Source organism: Muntiacus reevesi, chromosome 1 (assembly GCF_963930625.1).
Source record: "Muntiacus reevesi chromosome 1, mMunRee1.1, whole genome shotgun sequence".
NCBI lineage: Eukaryota > Metazoa > Chordata > Mammalia > Artiodactyla > Cervidae > Muntiacus > Muntiacus reevesi.
In genome coordinates this window covers 145,158,307-145,176,035 of record NC_089249.1, presented here as the reverse complement: position 1 = coordinate 145,176,035, position 17,729 = coordinate 145,158,307, and the positions used below count along the sequence as shown (strand labels likewise).

General features: G+C 41.1%; 1 protein-coding gene across 1 annotated transcript in view; it reads right to left on the bottom strand.

Moving 5' to 3' along the window:
* Nucleotides 1–17,296, bottom strand: part of LOC136164013 (cytochrome P450 2J2-like) — a 39,470-nt gene extending 22,174 nt beyond the window's left edge. Inside the window, exons 1-5 of the mRNA XM_065928834.1 lie at nt 17,087–17,296; nt 12,483–12,645; nt 9,848–9,997; nt 8,671–8,831; nt 4,941–5,117 (exon numbers count right to left, since the gene is read on the bottom strand). Coding sequence (XP_065784906.1) covers nt 4,941–5,117; nt 8,671–8,831; nt 9,848–9,997; nt 12,483–12,645; nt 17,087–17,296 — 861 coding nt within the window. The remainder of the gene's footprint in view (nt 1–4,940; nt 5,118–8,670; nt 8,832–9,847; nt 9,998–12,482; nt 12,646–17,086) is intronic.
* Nucleotides 17,297–17,729: the final 433 nt, after the last annotated feature.

The following is a 17,729-nucleotide window of genomic DNA, read 5'->3' as shown; positions in this document are numbered from 1 at the left end:
CTTCCTTTCAAAGCTGTTTGTAAGGCCTCCTCAGATGATGATTTTGCCTTTTTGCATTTCTTTTCCATGGGGATGGTCTTGATCCCTGTCTCCTGTACAATGTCACGAACCTCCGTCTGTAGTTCATCAGGTTCTCTGTCTATGAGATCTAGTTCCTTAAATCTATTTCCCATTTCAACTGTATAGTCATAAGGGATTTGATTTAGGTTATACCTGAATGGTCTAATGGTTTCCCCTACTTTCTTCAGTTTAAGTCTGAATTTGGCAATAAGGAGTTCATGATCTGAGCCACAGTCAGCTCCCGGTCTTGTTTTTGCTGACTGTATAGAGTTTCTCCATCTTTGGCTGCAAAGAATATAGTCAATCTGATTTCAGTGTCGACCATATGGTGATGTCCATGTGTAGAGTCTTCTCTTCTGTTGTTGGAAGAGGGTGTCTGCTATGACCAGTGCCTTCTCTTGGCAAAACTCTATTAGCCTTTGCCCTGCTTCATTCCATACTCCGAGGCCAAATTTGCCTGTTACTCCAGGTGTTTTGTTTTATGATAAAAAAAAAATCATTTAAGATTAAAACCATTCAAAAGTTGGCATAGAAGGAACCTACCTCAAAATAGTAAAGGCCATAAATTATAAGACTATAGCAAACATTATTCTCAATGGTGAAAACCTGAAAGTATTCCCCCTAAGATCAGGAACAAGACAAGGGTGTCCACTTTCACCACTATTATTCAATATCATTCCAGAAGTCCTAGTTACAGCAATCAGAGAAGAAAAGGAAACAAAAGGAATCCAGATCAGAAAAGAAGAAAAGCTCTCACTGTTTGCAGATGACATGACACTGTACATAGAAAACCTGAAAGATAGTATCAGAAAATTACTAGAGCTAATCAGTGAATTTAGCAAAGTTGGAGGACACAAAATCAATACACAGAAATCACTTGCATTTCTATATACTAACAATGAAAAATCAGAAACAGAAATTAAGGACTCAATCCGACTCACCTTGCAGCAAAAAGAATTAAATATCAAGGAATAAGCTTACCTAAGGAGACATAAGAATTGTGCACAGAAAATTATGACACTAATGAAAGAAATCAAAGACAACATAAACAGGTGCAGAGATAGTTCATCTTCCTAGGTAGGAATAAGAAATATTATGAAAATGACTATACTACCAAATGCAATCTATAGATTCAATGTGACCCCTAGCAAATTGCCAGAGACATTTTTCACAGTACCAGAACAAATTCATATGGAAACACAAAGACCCCGAATAGTCAAAGCAATCTTGAGAAGGATGAATGGAGCTGGAGGAATCACCCTTCCTGACTTCAGATGATGCTACAAAGCTACAGTCATCAAGAAAAGATGGTAATGGCACAAAAAAGAAATATAGACCAATGGAGCAAGATAGAAAGCCCAGAAATAAACCCATGCACACCTGGGTACCTTATTTTTAATAAAGGAGGCAAGAATATACAATGGGGCAAAGGCAGCCTCTTCAATAAGTGGTGCTGCGAAAACTGGACAGTTACATGTAAAAGAATGAAATTAGAACACTTCCTGAAATCATACAAAAAGATAAACTCAAAATGCATTAAAGACCGGAATGTAAGACCAGAAACTATAAAACTCTTAGAGGAAAACATATGCAGAACACTCAATGACGTAACTCAAAGCAAGATCCTCTGGAACCCACCTCCTAGAGCAACAGAAATAAAAACAAAAGTAAACAAGTGGGACCTGATTAAACTTTTAAAGCAAGAACCTCTGGAACCCACCTCCTAGAGCAACAGAAATAAAAACAAAAGTAAACAAGTGGGACCTGATTAAACTTTTGCACAGCAAAGGAAACTATAAGCAAGGTGAAAAGACAACCCTCAGAATGAGAGAAAATAATAGCAAATGAAACAAATGACAAAGGATTAATTTTCGTGATATTCAAGCAGGTCATACAACTCAAAGCCAGAAAAATAAACAACCCAACCAAAAAGCGGGAAAAAGACCCAAACAGACATTTCTCCAAAGAAGACATACAGATGGCTAACAAACACATGAAAAGATGCTTAACATTTCTCATTATTAGAGAAACGCAAATCAAAACTACAATGAGATATCACTTCATATCAGTCAGAATAGCCATCATCATAAAGTCTACAAAGAATAAATGCTGGAGAGGGTAGGGAGAAAAGGGAACACTCTTGCACTTTTGGTGGGAATGTAAATTGATACAGTTACTTTGGAAGATGGTATGCAGACTCCTTAAAAAGCTAGGAATAAACCCATCATAAAACCCAGCAATCCCACTCCTACGCATATACCCTGAGGAAACCAAAATTGAAAAAGACACATGTATCTCATTGTTTATTGCAGCACTATTTACAATAGCTAGAACATGGAATAAACTAGATATCTATCTACAGACAAATGGATAAAGAAGTCATGCATATATACACAATGGAATATTACTCAACCATAAAAAGGAATGCATGTGAGTAGTTCCAATGAGGTGGATGAACCTAGAACCAATTATACAGAGTGAAGTAAGTCAGAAAGAGAAAGATAAATATCATATTCTAATGCATATATACGGAATCTAGAAAAATGGTACTGAAGAATTTATTGACAGGGTAGCAGTGGAGAAACAGACATAGAGAATAGACTTATGGACATGGGGAGAGGGGAAGAGAGGGTGAGATCTATGGAAAGAGTAACATGGAAACTTATATTACCATATTTAAAATAGATAGCCAATGGAAATTTGCTACGTGGCTCAGGAAACTCAAACAGGGGCTCTGTATCAACCGAGAGGGGTGGGATGGGGAGGGAGATGGGAGGGAGGTTCAAAGGGAGGGGATATATGTGTAACTATGGTGGATTCATGTTGAGGTTTGACAGAAAACAACAAAATTCTGTGAAGCAATTATCCTTCAATAAAAAAACAAATTAATTTAAAAAAAAAAAAAGCAAGAGAGTTCCAGAAAAATATCTACTTCTGCTTTATTGACTATGCCAAAGCCTTTGACTGTGCAGAGCACAACAAACTATTGAAAATTCTCACAGATATGATAATACCAGACACCTTACCTGCCTCCTGAGAAATATGTATGCAGATCAAGAAACAACAGTTACAACAGGACATGGAACAACCGACTGGTTCCAAATTGAGAAAGGAGTTTCTCAAGGCTGTATATTGTCACCCTGCTGATTTAAATTATATTCAGATTACATCATGCAAAATGCTGGGCTGGATGAAGCACAAGCTGGAATCAAGATTGCTGGGAGAAATATCAATAACCTCAGATATGCAGATGATATCACTCTTATGGCAGAAAGCAAAGAGGAACTGAAGGGCCTCTTGATGAAGGTGAAAGAGAAGAGTGAAAAACCTGGCTTAAAAGTCAACATTCAAAAAGTGAAGATTATGGGATCTGGTCCCATCACTTCATGGCAAATAGATGGCAAAACAATGGAAACAGTGACAAACTTCATTTCTTGGGGTTCCAAATCAACCAGCTGGTGACTGCAGGCAGCCATGTGCAAAAAAAAGTAAGATGCTTGCTCCTTGGATTAAAAGCTGTGACCAATCTAGACAGCATATTAAAAAGAAGAGACATTACATTGTCAACAAAGATCCATTTAGTCAAAGCTATGGTTTTTCCAGTAGTCATGTATGGATGTGAGAGTTGGACCATAAAGAAAGCTGAGGGCTAAAGAACTGGTGCTGTTGCACTATGGTGTTGGAAAAGACGCTTGAGAGTTCCTTGGACTGCAAGATCAAACCAGTCAATACTAAAGGAAATCAGCCCTGAATATTCATTGGAAGGACTGATGCTGAAGCTAAAGCTCCAATACTTTGGCCATCCAATGTGAAGAACTGACTTATCTGAAAAGACCCTGATATTGGGAAAGATTAAAGGCGGGAGCAGAAGGGGACAAAAGAGGATGAAATGGTTGGATAGCATCACCGACTCGATGGATATGAGTTTAAGCTATGGGAACTGGTGTTGTACAGGGAAGTCTGGCATACTGCAGCCCATGAGGTCACAAAGAGTCGGACACAACTGAGTGACTGAACTGAACTGAAAGACCTCAAGCCAAATACTCTTAAACCAATATCTTTATTTTGAATATATCTGTATTCTGAGTTAATGATATCCCTACACTCTGAAATAGGGGAAGGAAATGGCACCCCACTCCAGTACTCTTGCCTGGAAAATCCCATGGACAGAGGAGCCTGGTGGGTTACAGTCCACGGGATTGTGAAGAGTCAGACACAACTGAACAAATTCACTTTCACGCATTGGAGAAGGAAATGGAAACCCACTCCAGTGTTCTTGCCTGGAGAATCCCAGGGATGGAGGAGCTTGGTGGACTGCTGTCTATGGGGTCGCACAGAGTCAGACATGACTGAAGTGACTTAGCAGCAGCAGCACACTCTGAAGTAGTGTCTCTATTTTTCTAACCCTGTGGTAGGCTGAATAATGACTCACAAAGATGCTCATATTCTGATCTCTGGAACTGGTAAATATTTTTTGACAGATAGAATTTTGTTGATGTGATGAAATTAATGATTTTGATATGGATTATCCTACTGAACCCATTATAATCAGAAGAGTCTCTGTAAGAGGAGGCAAGGAGCACACTGAGAGAATACATGAGGATGTGGAAGAGAAGAAACTAGACTGATGGCTCTGAAGATGGAGGAAAGGGGCATAAGTTCAGGGGTACAGATAGCCTCTAGGTTCTGGAAAATCCCATCAGTGAATTCTGCCCTAAAGCCTGGAAAGAGCCAGCCCGTCCCCCCACCTTGACTTGATAAATGTTGGTTGTTTTAAGCCACCAAGTTTCTGGTGATTTCTTACAGCAGCAATAAGATGTCAGAATTGCCTCATTCACTCTCTAAGAACACTACTCAGGAAAACACCTAGGTTCCCTCACCTTTTCTATTTCCTGGAGATAAGCATCAATGAAGTCCCTTGCTTCAGCAGGATTCCAGTCTCTCTTGTGGTTTTCAATCATATGGGCAACGAACATCTTCATTTTTTCCATATGACTAAAGAGTGTTTGGTGTGGACCCGGAAGGAAATTCATTATCCTTGGAAAGATATTGTAGAGCTGATGGAGAAAACAAAACAGTCTTGGAGACAAGGGGGTACCAGATTTCTACTTTTGAAGAGAAGGAAACCATTGTATTTGTGTGTATATATATATATATATATATATATATATATATATATATATATATTTTGCTAACACTCAACCCTTGGTATCACCCTTGACTCATCTTCTCTGTCACACCCCTCTTCTTTCCTCTCTGGCAAAGCATTTCAACACTCCATCCAAAACAGAACCATCTTCAGACCACTTCTCAGTAGTCTGTGTGTTTTTCATTCTAGGACAAAGCCCCAACATTTCTTACCTAGATGCTTTAAGGCCTCCCAGCAATTTCCCTGATTCTCTCCTCAACCCCTTTCCCAGTCTATTTTCCACTGAGCTGCTGGAGAGATCATTTAACAACTTAATCAGATCATCCCACTATTTATCTTTCAATCCTGCAAAGATTTTCCATGACATTTAGACAAATTGTACATCATTCTCCTGGCCTGGAGCTCTACAGGAGCTGGCCTCTTCCACTCCTGTCCCCTCTTATGCTATCACTCACTGCCATCTTACTCTCTCTTAGTCCAGCTCCATTGGTCTCTGTGACAATATCAAGAATGATAATGTTTCAGTTCAGTTCAGTTGTTGAGCTGTGTCTCACTCTTTGCGACCCCATGAATCGCAGCACACCAGGCATCCCTGTCTATCATGAATTCCCGGTGTTTAAACAAACCCATGCCCATTGAGTCGGTGATGCCATCCAGCCATCTCATCCTCTCTTGTCCACTTCTCCTGCCCCCAATCCCTCCCAGCATCAGGGTCTTTTCCAATGAGTCAACTCTTCACATGAGGTGGCCAAAGTCCTGGAGTTTCAGCTTCAGCATCAGTCCTTCCAATGAACACCCAGGACTGATCTCCTTTAGGATGGACTGGTTGGATCTCCTTGCAGTCCAAGAACCTCTCAAGAGTCTTCTCCAACACCATAGTTCAAAAGAATCAACTTTTCGGAGCTCAGCTTTCTTCCCAGACCAACTCTCACATGACCATACATGACCACTGAAAAACCATAACCTTGACCAGATGGACCATTGCTGGCAAGTAATGTCTCTGCTTTTTAACATGCCATCTACGTTGGTCATAACTTTCCTTCCAAGGAGTAAGCAGCTTTTAATTTCATGGCTGCGGTCACCATCTGTAGTGATTTTGGAGCCAAATAAATAAATAAATAAATAAATAAACTCTGACACTGTTTCCACTGTTTCCCCATCTATTTCCCATGAGGTGATGGGGCCAGATGCCATGATCTTAGTTTTCTGAATGTTAAGCTTCAAGCCAACTTTTTCACTCTCCTCTTTCACCTTCATCAAGAGGCTTTTTAGTTCATCTTCAGTTTCTGCTATAAGGGTGGTGTCATCTGCATATCTGAGGTTATTGATATTTCTCCTGGTAATCTTGATTCCAGCTTGTGCTTCCTACAGCCCAGCATTTCTCATAATGTACTCTGCATATAAGTTAAATAAGCAGGGTGACAATATACATCCTTGATGTACTCCTTTTCCTATTTGGAACCAGTCTGTTTCATGTCCACTTCTAACTGTGCTTCCTGACCTGCATACAGGTTTCTCAAGAGGCAAGTCAGGTGGCCTGGTATGCCCATCTATTTCAGAATTTTCCACAGTTTATTGTGATACACACAGTCGAAGGCTTTCACTTAGTCAATAAAGGAGAAATAGATGTTTTTCTGGAACTCTCTTGCTTTTTCGATGATCCAGCGGATGTTGGCAATTTGATCTCTGGTTCCTCTGACTTTTCTAAAACCAGCTTGAACATCTGGAATTTCATGGTTCACATATTGCTGAAGCCTGGCTTGGAGAATTTTGAGCATTACTTTACTAGTGTGTGAGATGAGTGCAATTGTGCGATAGTTTGAGCGTTCTTTTAGTCCTTTGCATTTGCTATTCCTTCAATGAAGACTGGTCTTCCTCCGGAAATTGTATAACTCTAGCCTTTGTTTTGTTCAGGTTGGCTCAAGTGGCACTTGCTTGGAGATATCTTACCTGATAATCCTATAATGCAGTACTTCTGGAACCTCTTCCCATTCCCCTATTTTATTATTTTTTTCATGGCATTTTTCTCTACTATGTGTGTCTATATCATTGTGTGTGCATAAAACACCTCTTTCTAGCTAGGTAGCTAGTTAGGTTAAACATAGACACATGTTTGACTATCTGTGCATTATGATTGCATTCTTTATGTGAATAAGACATTTTAAATAAAATTAAGTGGATTTTGGATATATTTTCACTAAAAATATCTGATAGAAAACGGATAGCCCAACATAATGGAAGATTGCCTAGATGTAATATGAAGCATACAAGCCTTTGACTGTTAGTTCTATTGCTTTCTAGCTACAAGGCTTTGGGAATAATAATAATGATATTAATGACAATAATGAAGATAATCATGTAATTTGCAGGACTTAGTGTTACCCACTGCCATTGAGGCACCAGGGTTATTTTTGTCACTCAATCACATGAGATCTATTCCACACTTAACACACAGCCAGTGGATCACTATGTGGATTTGCTTAAGCGTTCCCATATCTACTTGCACACATAAGGATGCTCCATTTTATCTTTAAAGGATTGTTGTAAAAAACTGACTGAAATAAAGTGCATGAAATTGTCAGTTAAACTGCCCAATCTATTTTGGATCTCTAAAAACTGCATATTACCCCCTGTCTCACTGCCTCATCCAACCTTCCCTGGAATTTCTTTTCCCTGGGAATAGTCAACACATGCTCACTGAGGTCCCAGACTTCCTAGGTTCTGTCTTAATAGGATGGAAGAAAATGGAATTACTGAATGGGGGCTGGGGTTTAGCATGATTAGAAGTAACCATAAAGAATGTTATTCAAAAGTAATACTGACAACAATAGTCCTAGTAGCTCATATTCATTATGCTCCTTTAATGTGCCAGGAATCATGTTAACTGCTGTATGAGTTTGGGTGAGATGGGTCCATCAAACTCCAGGCAGTGTTGCTTGTTAAAAATGATTACAAGTAAATCTTCCTTTGTGTATACAAGAGTTTACCTCAACACTTGGGGCTGATTTTCCCCTGCAACTATCTTCCAAATAAAAAAAAGAGACTAAGAGACCAAGCAGATGAATAGAGCTTTTGACAGACTTAAAACTCTAGCAGGACAAAAGGAGATGGCAGGGACTACCAAGGATGGGGTGAGTGTTTAATGCCTTAAATCCATATCCTACAAATTTAGGAAACTGGTAATAACAAGTGTGGATGGGCATGGAAATAGTGCAACACATGGAAATCTTTAAGGATTCTTACAAACAGGTGAATACGCAAGAGAAATGAGTGGATGTGTCCACATGAACAACAGAATAAGCATCAAAAACACTAAAGTCAACAGATTGATTTCAAACAAGTTTATGCTGAAGTCAATTTCAAAAGGCTACATTACTTAAAAGGAAAGGAAGACCAATCTAATCTGTGACGGATATTAGCCTAAAGTCTTTATGAAAGATAGGCGGTGACAACTGCCTCACCTGGCAGCACACTGATGTCTGCAGATTTAAGATCTCATCCAGCAGCCTCAGCAGCTCCTGGAACTGATCATCCTGGTAATCAAACCGCTCCCCGAAGGTGATGGAGCAAATAATATTGGAAACGGCATTGTTGATTGTGAAGTGAGGGTCAAAAGGCTGTCCTGGAGGAAGAAGAAGAGATGGAGCCTTCAGATAGAATTGTTTCTATTTTACAGAGATTCTACTCTGTGTGACATATGACACATCGACTACAGACCACTTCTGAGACTATGACCCCAGGGTCTGACAACCCCAGGGTCTAACAAGTATTCTGTCAATGCCTGGGAAGTCAAACTGACGACCAGTATTTAAAACCAGTAACATGTTTATTTATTTATTTATTTTTTTCAACCTGAGTCACAGAATTTAATCACATCATTGTTCACAGCATTCCCTCTCCTTTTCATGTCCGTGGGGGAGACGTGGTCAGGGAGTCCCGAGGGGATGGCTGAGAACTGCCCACGGACAGCACAGCAGAATGGCCCCCATGACCAGGCAGCCCATGGGCCCACAGAACACTGACCCCACCCCACCCAGCTCCCAAAGCCACACACGAGAATGGGCCAATCTGGGGTCTCCGAGTTCGAGGGAAAGCAGAGGCCATGAGGATAGACTTGGGGAGAGCGGTCACCAGGGGCAATCAGACCCTAGACCTGCAGCCTGATGTCCCTGCTGCTGCTACTACTGCTGCTGCTAAGTCGCTTCAGTCATGTCCGACTCTGTGCGACCCCATAGACGGCAGCCCACCAGGCTCCCCCATCCCTGGGATTCTCCAGGCAAGAACACTGGAGTGGGTTGCCATTTCCTTCTCCAAGGCATGCATGCAAAGTCGCTGCAGTCATGTCCGACTCTGTGCGACCCCACGGACAGCAGCCCACCAGGCTCCTCTGTCCACAGGATTCTCTAGGCAAGAATAGTGGAGTGGGTTGCTATTGCCTGGTCCACAGTAACATGTTTAATACTGATCTTTTTCTTAGTTCATGAGCCACACGGGGGCAGGTCATGGTTAGCTGTTCCCTGTTATCCCCTCAGAGCCCTACACAGTACTGGGCTAGGGACAGGCAGGTAGGCACTGAGGAACATCTGGTTAGTGAATATATGAGCCACGGTCCCTGCACCTGTCCTATGACATGCTCACCGTTCTCCTCTCTTATCGTCTGGATGAGGTAGGTGGCCTCCTCCTGAATGCGTTCCTCTAAGCTCTTCTTTCCTAAACCAAAGTTCCTAAGAGTTGTCAGGGCAAATCTTCTTTGTTCCTTCCATAACTGGCCACTGGACATGATCAAGCCTGGGAAAAGAAAGCCAAGATTATGAAAGAAAGCCAAGAAGACTCATGATGCATCAGATTAAGGGAAGAAAAAGGGCTGTAAGGTACTTGAAAACTATTCAGAGAAACAGTATCTAAGCAAGGCTTGAATTTACTGATTGCTTGCAATGCTGTGCACATTAGCATTTTTAATGCATTCTGGGATTTAGTATTCACAGAAACTCTCTAATGAAATCATTACTGTAAAATCAGCCCCCCCAGTTTTTTGATGAGAAAAATGAGGCACAGGAGATAAAAGTACATCCTACAAGGTTACACAGTTGGAAGAGTTAAACAGGCATTCATTTTCAAGTCAGCCTGACTCCAATGCCTATGCTTTGATTACTTGTCACATACTATATTTAAGTATTTGTTATGCTACATACTAAGTATGCACTAATTGACTAGACAAAATCAAAACTCATAAGGAGAAAGAGTTTAAATATCTTTTAAAAAATAGATGAATCACCCAAGAAAACAAAGAATTGTGAATGGTGTGCAGAAAGAAAATCACAGGCAAAGGAGAAAAAAATCCATCATGAGGGGTGCAGAGAACTTCATTTATTTTATAACACAGGGGAGACCACCACCCTCTCAATTCTTCATTCCAGTACACTCTTCCACTCCTTCCAATATCTCCCTTTCACTTCCACCACCTTAGTGAAGTGGCCCTCCTTGCTGTTCAGTCCAGGATCCTTTTCAGCCTCATGTTGATGTGTCAACAGCATGAGGTGCTTTTTTCTTGAAACACTCTTTTCCAGTGGCGCTCAGGACACCACGCTCTCCAGGCTCTTCTGCTATTTCTCTGACTTCACAGGAATCATCATACCTTCAGTTAACTTATCTCCTGTCAAATTTTGAAATGATGGACCTTTTCAAGCTTGGGTCAAAGCCTCTTCTCTTCTTACCCTTATCCTCCATTTCTGTGAAATCTCATCAGCTCCAAATATTTCAAATAACATCTACTGATGTGAACATCTATATGTGTGCCTCAGCAGCAGACATGTAACCAATTGTCTGCTTGACTCTGTTGGCTTTATACTCAGCATATTCATGATTTTATTCATGATTTGCTCCATACAACTCACCACCCAGGCCAGCCAACACCTTGTCCTTCTCCATATCCTCCTTCTTGTCTTTACGTACTCATTTGGGTGTCTACCTCATTCTCCCTCTGTGTAGGTCATCATGTCCTATTGGATATGCCTCCTGAATAACTTAAATCCATGTATTTTCACAGTCAGTCTCCTGGTCTAACCTACTGAACTGCCATTTCTTGACACCTCCCTAATCCAGGCCACGACCTTTTCTCACCTAAAACACTACAATAGTCTCTTACTCCCTTTATTCCATTCTTTACATTATAGCTTACAGAAATCTTTAAAATGTAGCATGTAAACACAATGATTTCTTTTTCTACTTAAACCATTCAGGAGTCTCCATTGTTACTAGGATAAAAGCAACATCCTTAAACATGAACTCTTTCTGGCCAAACTTAGCATCTTTATCTTCATTTAATTATCTCCATTTAATCTCTGTTCTACCCATACGGGATACCTTTCAATTCCTCAGTTCACTGTCCTTACCACCTCAGAAACTTTTCATATTCTATTCCCTCTGCTGGATTGCTTCTTCACTTTATTACTTGTCATTTACTTACAATAGCTTTTCCTGAGTCTCAGGACCAGATTTGATACCCATACTAAGTGAACCCTAGCCTTAACTTCATAACACTGAGGACTTAAATTACTAGCTTACTTGATACTGTTTTTCTTAATAGCATGTAGATTACAGAAAAATCAAGAATTTTTTCTGTTCTACTCACTACTCTGTCACTGGTGCCTAGTCTCGCTAGGGTCACATGGCAGATAATAGAGTAAATGAAAGTAAAATAATGGGTGAGCTATTTCAAAGCAGAATTGAGAAATACCTGAAAATATGGTATCTTGTTAGAAGTATAAAGTTTTTCATTTAGAACTTTGAAAATATAAGTTTATTTAGTGACCATTCTAAGTATTCATGCCAAACTCTTTTAACATAGATAGAAGGCTTGAGATACCTTTGGGGCACAGCCTTAATAATAGAACATAAGGAACCGGAGGCAAGAAGGGAATCACTTAATCATCAGGAACAAGCAGATCCACATCCATTTTCTAGAGTAAGAGATCTGAGTGGGAAAGCAGAAAGAGAGTCTGAGGATGCATTGCCTTTTCTCTGCTTGAACAACACATCACATCACTGAGTGATGAGGATACTTATTTATCAAGACTGAGTTCATGCAGCTGATGCTACATCCCCCAATCCCTGACATCAGGGCTGACTCAGCCAGGTGCCCTGAGGGAGTACCTTCAACAGGAAAATGCAGGCACTCAGGTTCCTTATGAGGGACTTGGTCCCTGGGGTTGTTGGACATATTTTCACAGACCACAAGAATATCAAACACATGCTTACCAATGTAAAAACTTACCTTTTTTGTTTATCATACGCTCTTGGAGAGGCATTACAGTGCGGTTGGAAAAGTTTTGGCCTTGGTGGACAAGTGCCTCTTTAATTAAGGGCAATCCAGTTAAAAGAACGGAAGGAAATACCCCCAAATCCAAGTTAAAAACATTTCCATATTTCTCCACAAGCTGAAAAATAGTAGAAGAGTCATAGTTACATATGCACATCTCTCTGTATCCTGGAATGGAGGGTATGTGGAGCTGGGGCAGCCTATATTGAGGGGAGTTTGTGTGTGTTTGTGTGTGTATGTTTGTACCTTGGGCTGTTGGAACTATTTATGCCTGTTTCCATTTCTCTTGGTCTCAACTAGACTTCAGTTCAATCCACTACAGGACACACATTCACTATACGTACTCAACCATACGTTCATCTTACTTGGATTTAGTGAGCATATGTATCCTGAGAATGAGGCATAAAAATACAATAAAATAAGCAAGGTCTCTAACCTCAAGCATCTTAGAGTTTAGTGAAGGGAGAGAAATCAGCCCATGTGACTCACCAGAGAAGGCAGAGATACGTTTAAGAATATCGGGGGTAGAAAGCATCGATATCATAGTAAATCATATCTGTTTAACCACAAGACAGTGTCCCTTTCTTCAACAGGCTCTAGGTGGCAAAAAACTCATTACAGAGCTAGGACCAGTCATAGAAAAAAGCTCACTAGCTGGAGCCATGTTAATTCTACGGGTGGCTAGCTGTGAGATGAGGAAAGTTGTTTAATTTTTTTTTTTTTTTTCCTTTGGAGCCTCTGCTCTCCAGCTATAAGAGGGAGAAAATTATTCTTCCCTTACAGGTTCTGGGAGGGGTAATTCACTGGCTGTCCAGTGGTCAGGACTTGGACTTTCAGTGCCACGGACCCAGGTTTAACCCTGGACAGGGAGCTAAAATCTCACAAGCAGGGCAGTGTGCTCTCTACACCCCCTGAAAAAGGGGGAAAAGTTTCTGTGAGGAAGAAGGAGAACAACAATAGGAAAGGCAGTTGTTTTCTGATACTGGCAGACAGCCACTCTAGACTCTGGGAATGAATGGGCTCCGTGAGAAAAGCAGCATAGGTGCAGTTAGTTGCTCAAGGGGGCAGACAGGAGGGAGCAAAGGGCTGATGTACAGGAGGAAGGCCTGGTGGCCACGGACAACCACACCCACTGGGAGCCACGTTAACCACCTTCCACCTTTTGTCTCATTTCCCTCACACCACCCTATGGCAGTAATGATACTATTCAGGTTTTGGTAAGGAAAGTGAGTCATGGAGAAGTAACTTAGCCAAGGTGACAGAGATAAATGGGACTGGAGGTATTTGTGAGATTTAAGGACAAAGACATAAAGCTGAAATAGCACTGGGAACTTAGAGTTTACCGGATGTGACAGGGATAAACGGAGAATGAGAGCAATGGGGCAGCAAGAGGAGGGAGCGAGCACTAATGAGGGCAGGAGTGTGGGCGTGTCACAGACACCTAGGACCCCGGGCTAGAACGGTGCCTGGGAAGAATACATCTCACCTGTGCAGGGAGTCGGGGTACAGTGTCGGAAAGGTGCTAGAACTAGACCAAGAATGTCTTAATGGCAAAAGGTGAGTGCTTAAGAACTTGGATTTGGAAGGCAAACAAATTGCTTTGTATCCAGCTTCCACGGGTTACTTTCTATGTTATATTTGGTTAAGCTATATATATAATTCTGTCTCAGTTTCCAAAGGTATAAAATGAGGGCTGTTACAAATCTCATCATTGGGATTCTGGTGTTAGTAATCATAACACTAAAATTAATAACAAAATTATGTATTATTATTGATATATTTAGAGTGTATTTTAGCAAGTCATTCTTGTAAGATATTGACAAAGAAATAGAGGGGAAATGGCCAGAGAGTGATACCATTTCCCTATCATGGTTCAACAAGATTTTTTTCTTATTCACATAAATGATTCTATAATAAGCCAGACAGCTATGGTAGAAAATATTTAGAAAATGGGGCATGGGAAATTAGGAAGGTTCTCATCAGGCCAAACAGATCAGCCAGTTTCTTCATTGCCTTTCCACTTTCTTTCAGCTCATGTCACTTCTCCAATTTAAAAATCTTCTGTCCACTTTACTCCACACAACCACTCACCTACCATTCTGTCCAAGTTCAGTCAAATTTATTTCAGGATTCTACAGAGGTTATCCCCAAGGTTTCCTATTCATAGTGAACCACCTAATGACATCTCATTTGGTTACCAAAAATTTATACCACACATTCATCACAGACTTTCTTGTATTATGCTGTCATTTGATAAGTATGTCATACATGCCTGTTGGATTAATGAAACCCTGAACAATCAATTACCTGCTACCTATATCATGAAAAGTAGCATAAGTAAGGACCAGATGTAAGTTTCAAGTCCTTGTTTGGCCATTATCAATTTTGAATAACTTAGGCAAATCACTTAGTTTTTGACTTGATGGACATGAGTTTGAGCAAGCCCCGGGATTGGTGAGGGACAGGGAAGGCTGGCATGCTGCAGTCCATGGGGTTGCAGAGTTAGACATGACTGAGTGACTGAACTGAATGACTGCATAGCATAGAAGGTTTACAGCAAGCACTTAAAGCACAATATAAAGAGATGTACTAAAAAAAACTATGGATAAATTAAAAAGGAATTCTTAAAAAAATATTTTTGTGACCCATAGGAGAAAGGAGAAATAGAGGAACAAAAAACAAAGTGAAAAATAGAAAATAAATAGTAAAATGGCAGACTTAAGTGTTTACACAACAAAAATTACACTATATACAAATGATCTAGATTCTCCAATTAAAAGAGATTGGTAGAATGAAACAATGAGCCACTTATATGTTATTATAAAAACTCATTTCAAGCATAATCATATAAGTAGGTCAAAAATGAAAAAATGGAGAAGCATGTGCTACCCAAATACTAATCAAAAGAGAGCTGGCATGGCTATATTATATCAAATAAAGTTCAGGCAAAGAAAATCATCAGGAAAAAAAAAAAAAAAAAAAAAATCATCAGGGATAAAGAATGACATTATGTAATATTAAAGACCCAATTCCCCAAAATGACATAACAACTTTAATGTGCATAAGCCAAGTAAAAGAGCTGTCAAATAAATAAAGTAAAACTACCAGAACTGACAAAACACAGAAATAAACCTCTAATTAAAGTTGGAAAGTTAACATGCCCCTCCTAGTAATCAATAGAATGAGTAGATAAGGAGTCAGCAAGGGTATGGAAGAACTAAACAATACACCCATCTTTTCAAGCCTAACTGACATAGACTGCAGAACGCTCCACACAGCAACAGCAGAAAAATTTCTTTTTTTAAAGTGTCTATCATGGGTCATAAAGCCAACCTTTGCATATTTATTCAAAGTTGAAATCATATAGTATATGTCTTCTGACCGTAATGAATGCCAACTGTAAATCATTAACAGAAAGAAAAGAAAATCTTCTAATACTTAGAAATTAAAAAACACATTTCTTAAAGAAAGGCACAGAAAGGCACAGATCCTAGCATTTTAGCTTTAAAATTCTATATAGGAATCACATCACTTAATGCTACTTAATGACATTTTTAAATGAATACTTTAGTGAGAGCGAACTGTTTATGGAGGAGCATGAAAGTGAGGGGCTCTGTCCTTGTGGGGATGGAAGCAATGTGGTTGAAAAATGATGAGGATTTAGGTGGTGATTGCTCAGCAGGTAAAGAGTTCACCTGTAGTGCAGGAGACACAGGAGACTCGAGCTCGATTCCTGGGTCTGAAAGATCCCCTGGAGAAGGAAATGGCAACCCACTCCACTTTTGCTTGAAAAAATCCCATGGATAGAGGACCCTTGCAGGCTACCACTCATGGGTCACAAAGAGAGAGGCAGGACTGAGCTACTAGGCACACACACACACATCCTCATTTTACACTTAGAATAGGGAACCTCCAACAGGGGAAGTATAGCATCCCCCCTCCCCCTACCAAGGATAAAATTATTAAAACGACAAAATTATCATACTATAAATTGAATGTCCCAGTAATATGTAACAAGACACAATTAAATGACTTACAAATGTTTTATATCTGTCACCCTCAAAGTTCTAACAAAAGAAACTGAAGAGAAGACACAGGGTCACCTAGTCAGTCAAAAACATTTACTGAGAATGCAGAGGGGGTTCTGACCCATACTCTATCCAAATATCCCTAACAGGAGAGAAATTATGCAGATAACCAAGCTCCTGGCAGCATATGAGACTTCAGATGAGTGCTGTAGTTCAATATTTACACTTCTATCAGCTAGAAGGACTGAAAAACAAGTTTTGCTTTGCACATCAAACCTGCTGCCCTTCCCTCCTCCAAAGCGCATGGAATCGGGATTCTTTAATAGTAAACAGTTAACAATAGTTCACCCCTAGAAAGCACAGTTGGAATCATTCCAGTTGATGGTGAGGAAAGAGAAGTTCAACGTCGGGTGTACCCGGGTTTCCGATTTAACCTGAGCCCCCTCAGTCTCCTGAAATCGGGACCCGGAATGGCCCTTGTCCTGCAGGTCAGGGTCAAGACGTGGCCCTGACACCTTCGCCCGCTCCTACCTGCTGAATGGTCAGGTGCGCCTTCTCAAGGTCCAGCTGGAACAAATTGCCTACGAAGGGCAGGCGTGGGGGGCCCGGCGGGTAGTTCTTTGGACGCCGCCTTTTGATGAAATCAACAAAGAAGAGAAAGGCGAGTGTCCCCAGCAGGACGGTGCCAGGACGGAGCGCGGCCCAGAGGGTCGACGCCAGGGAGCTCAGGGCCTCCAGCATCACTGTGATGTCTGGTTTCGCTTCTGTCCTTAGAGCGGCACAAGCCCCTGAGGATCTGTGCGTCTGTGCGCTCAGCCGGGTTCCCAGGCCCCGCCCCATCCCACCGTCTCACCCCGCCCTTCCCTCCTCCCACACTGCTCTTCCCTTCCCCCAGCGCTCCGCTAAGCCCCACCCCGGGCTCCCTGTGGAACAGGGTCCACCTCACCCCACCCTGCCCTTCCTCAGGTCCTGCCTCCTTGTCCCTTCTCTCCGACTTTCCCCCACCTGAGTCTGTTCTTCTCTGGGCTGGAGCCCAGCCTGCTTGCTACCCACTAGATGTCAAGCATGGGATTCCCTGGTGAACCTGCCTGGATGTCAGAAAAGGCCAGGCTGGGAGGTTTTTTATTTCTGTGTAAAGAATATTCACAGCCTTAACATGATAGTTAAGTTTTAT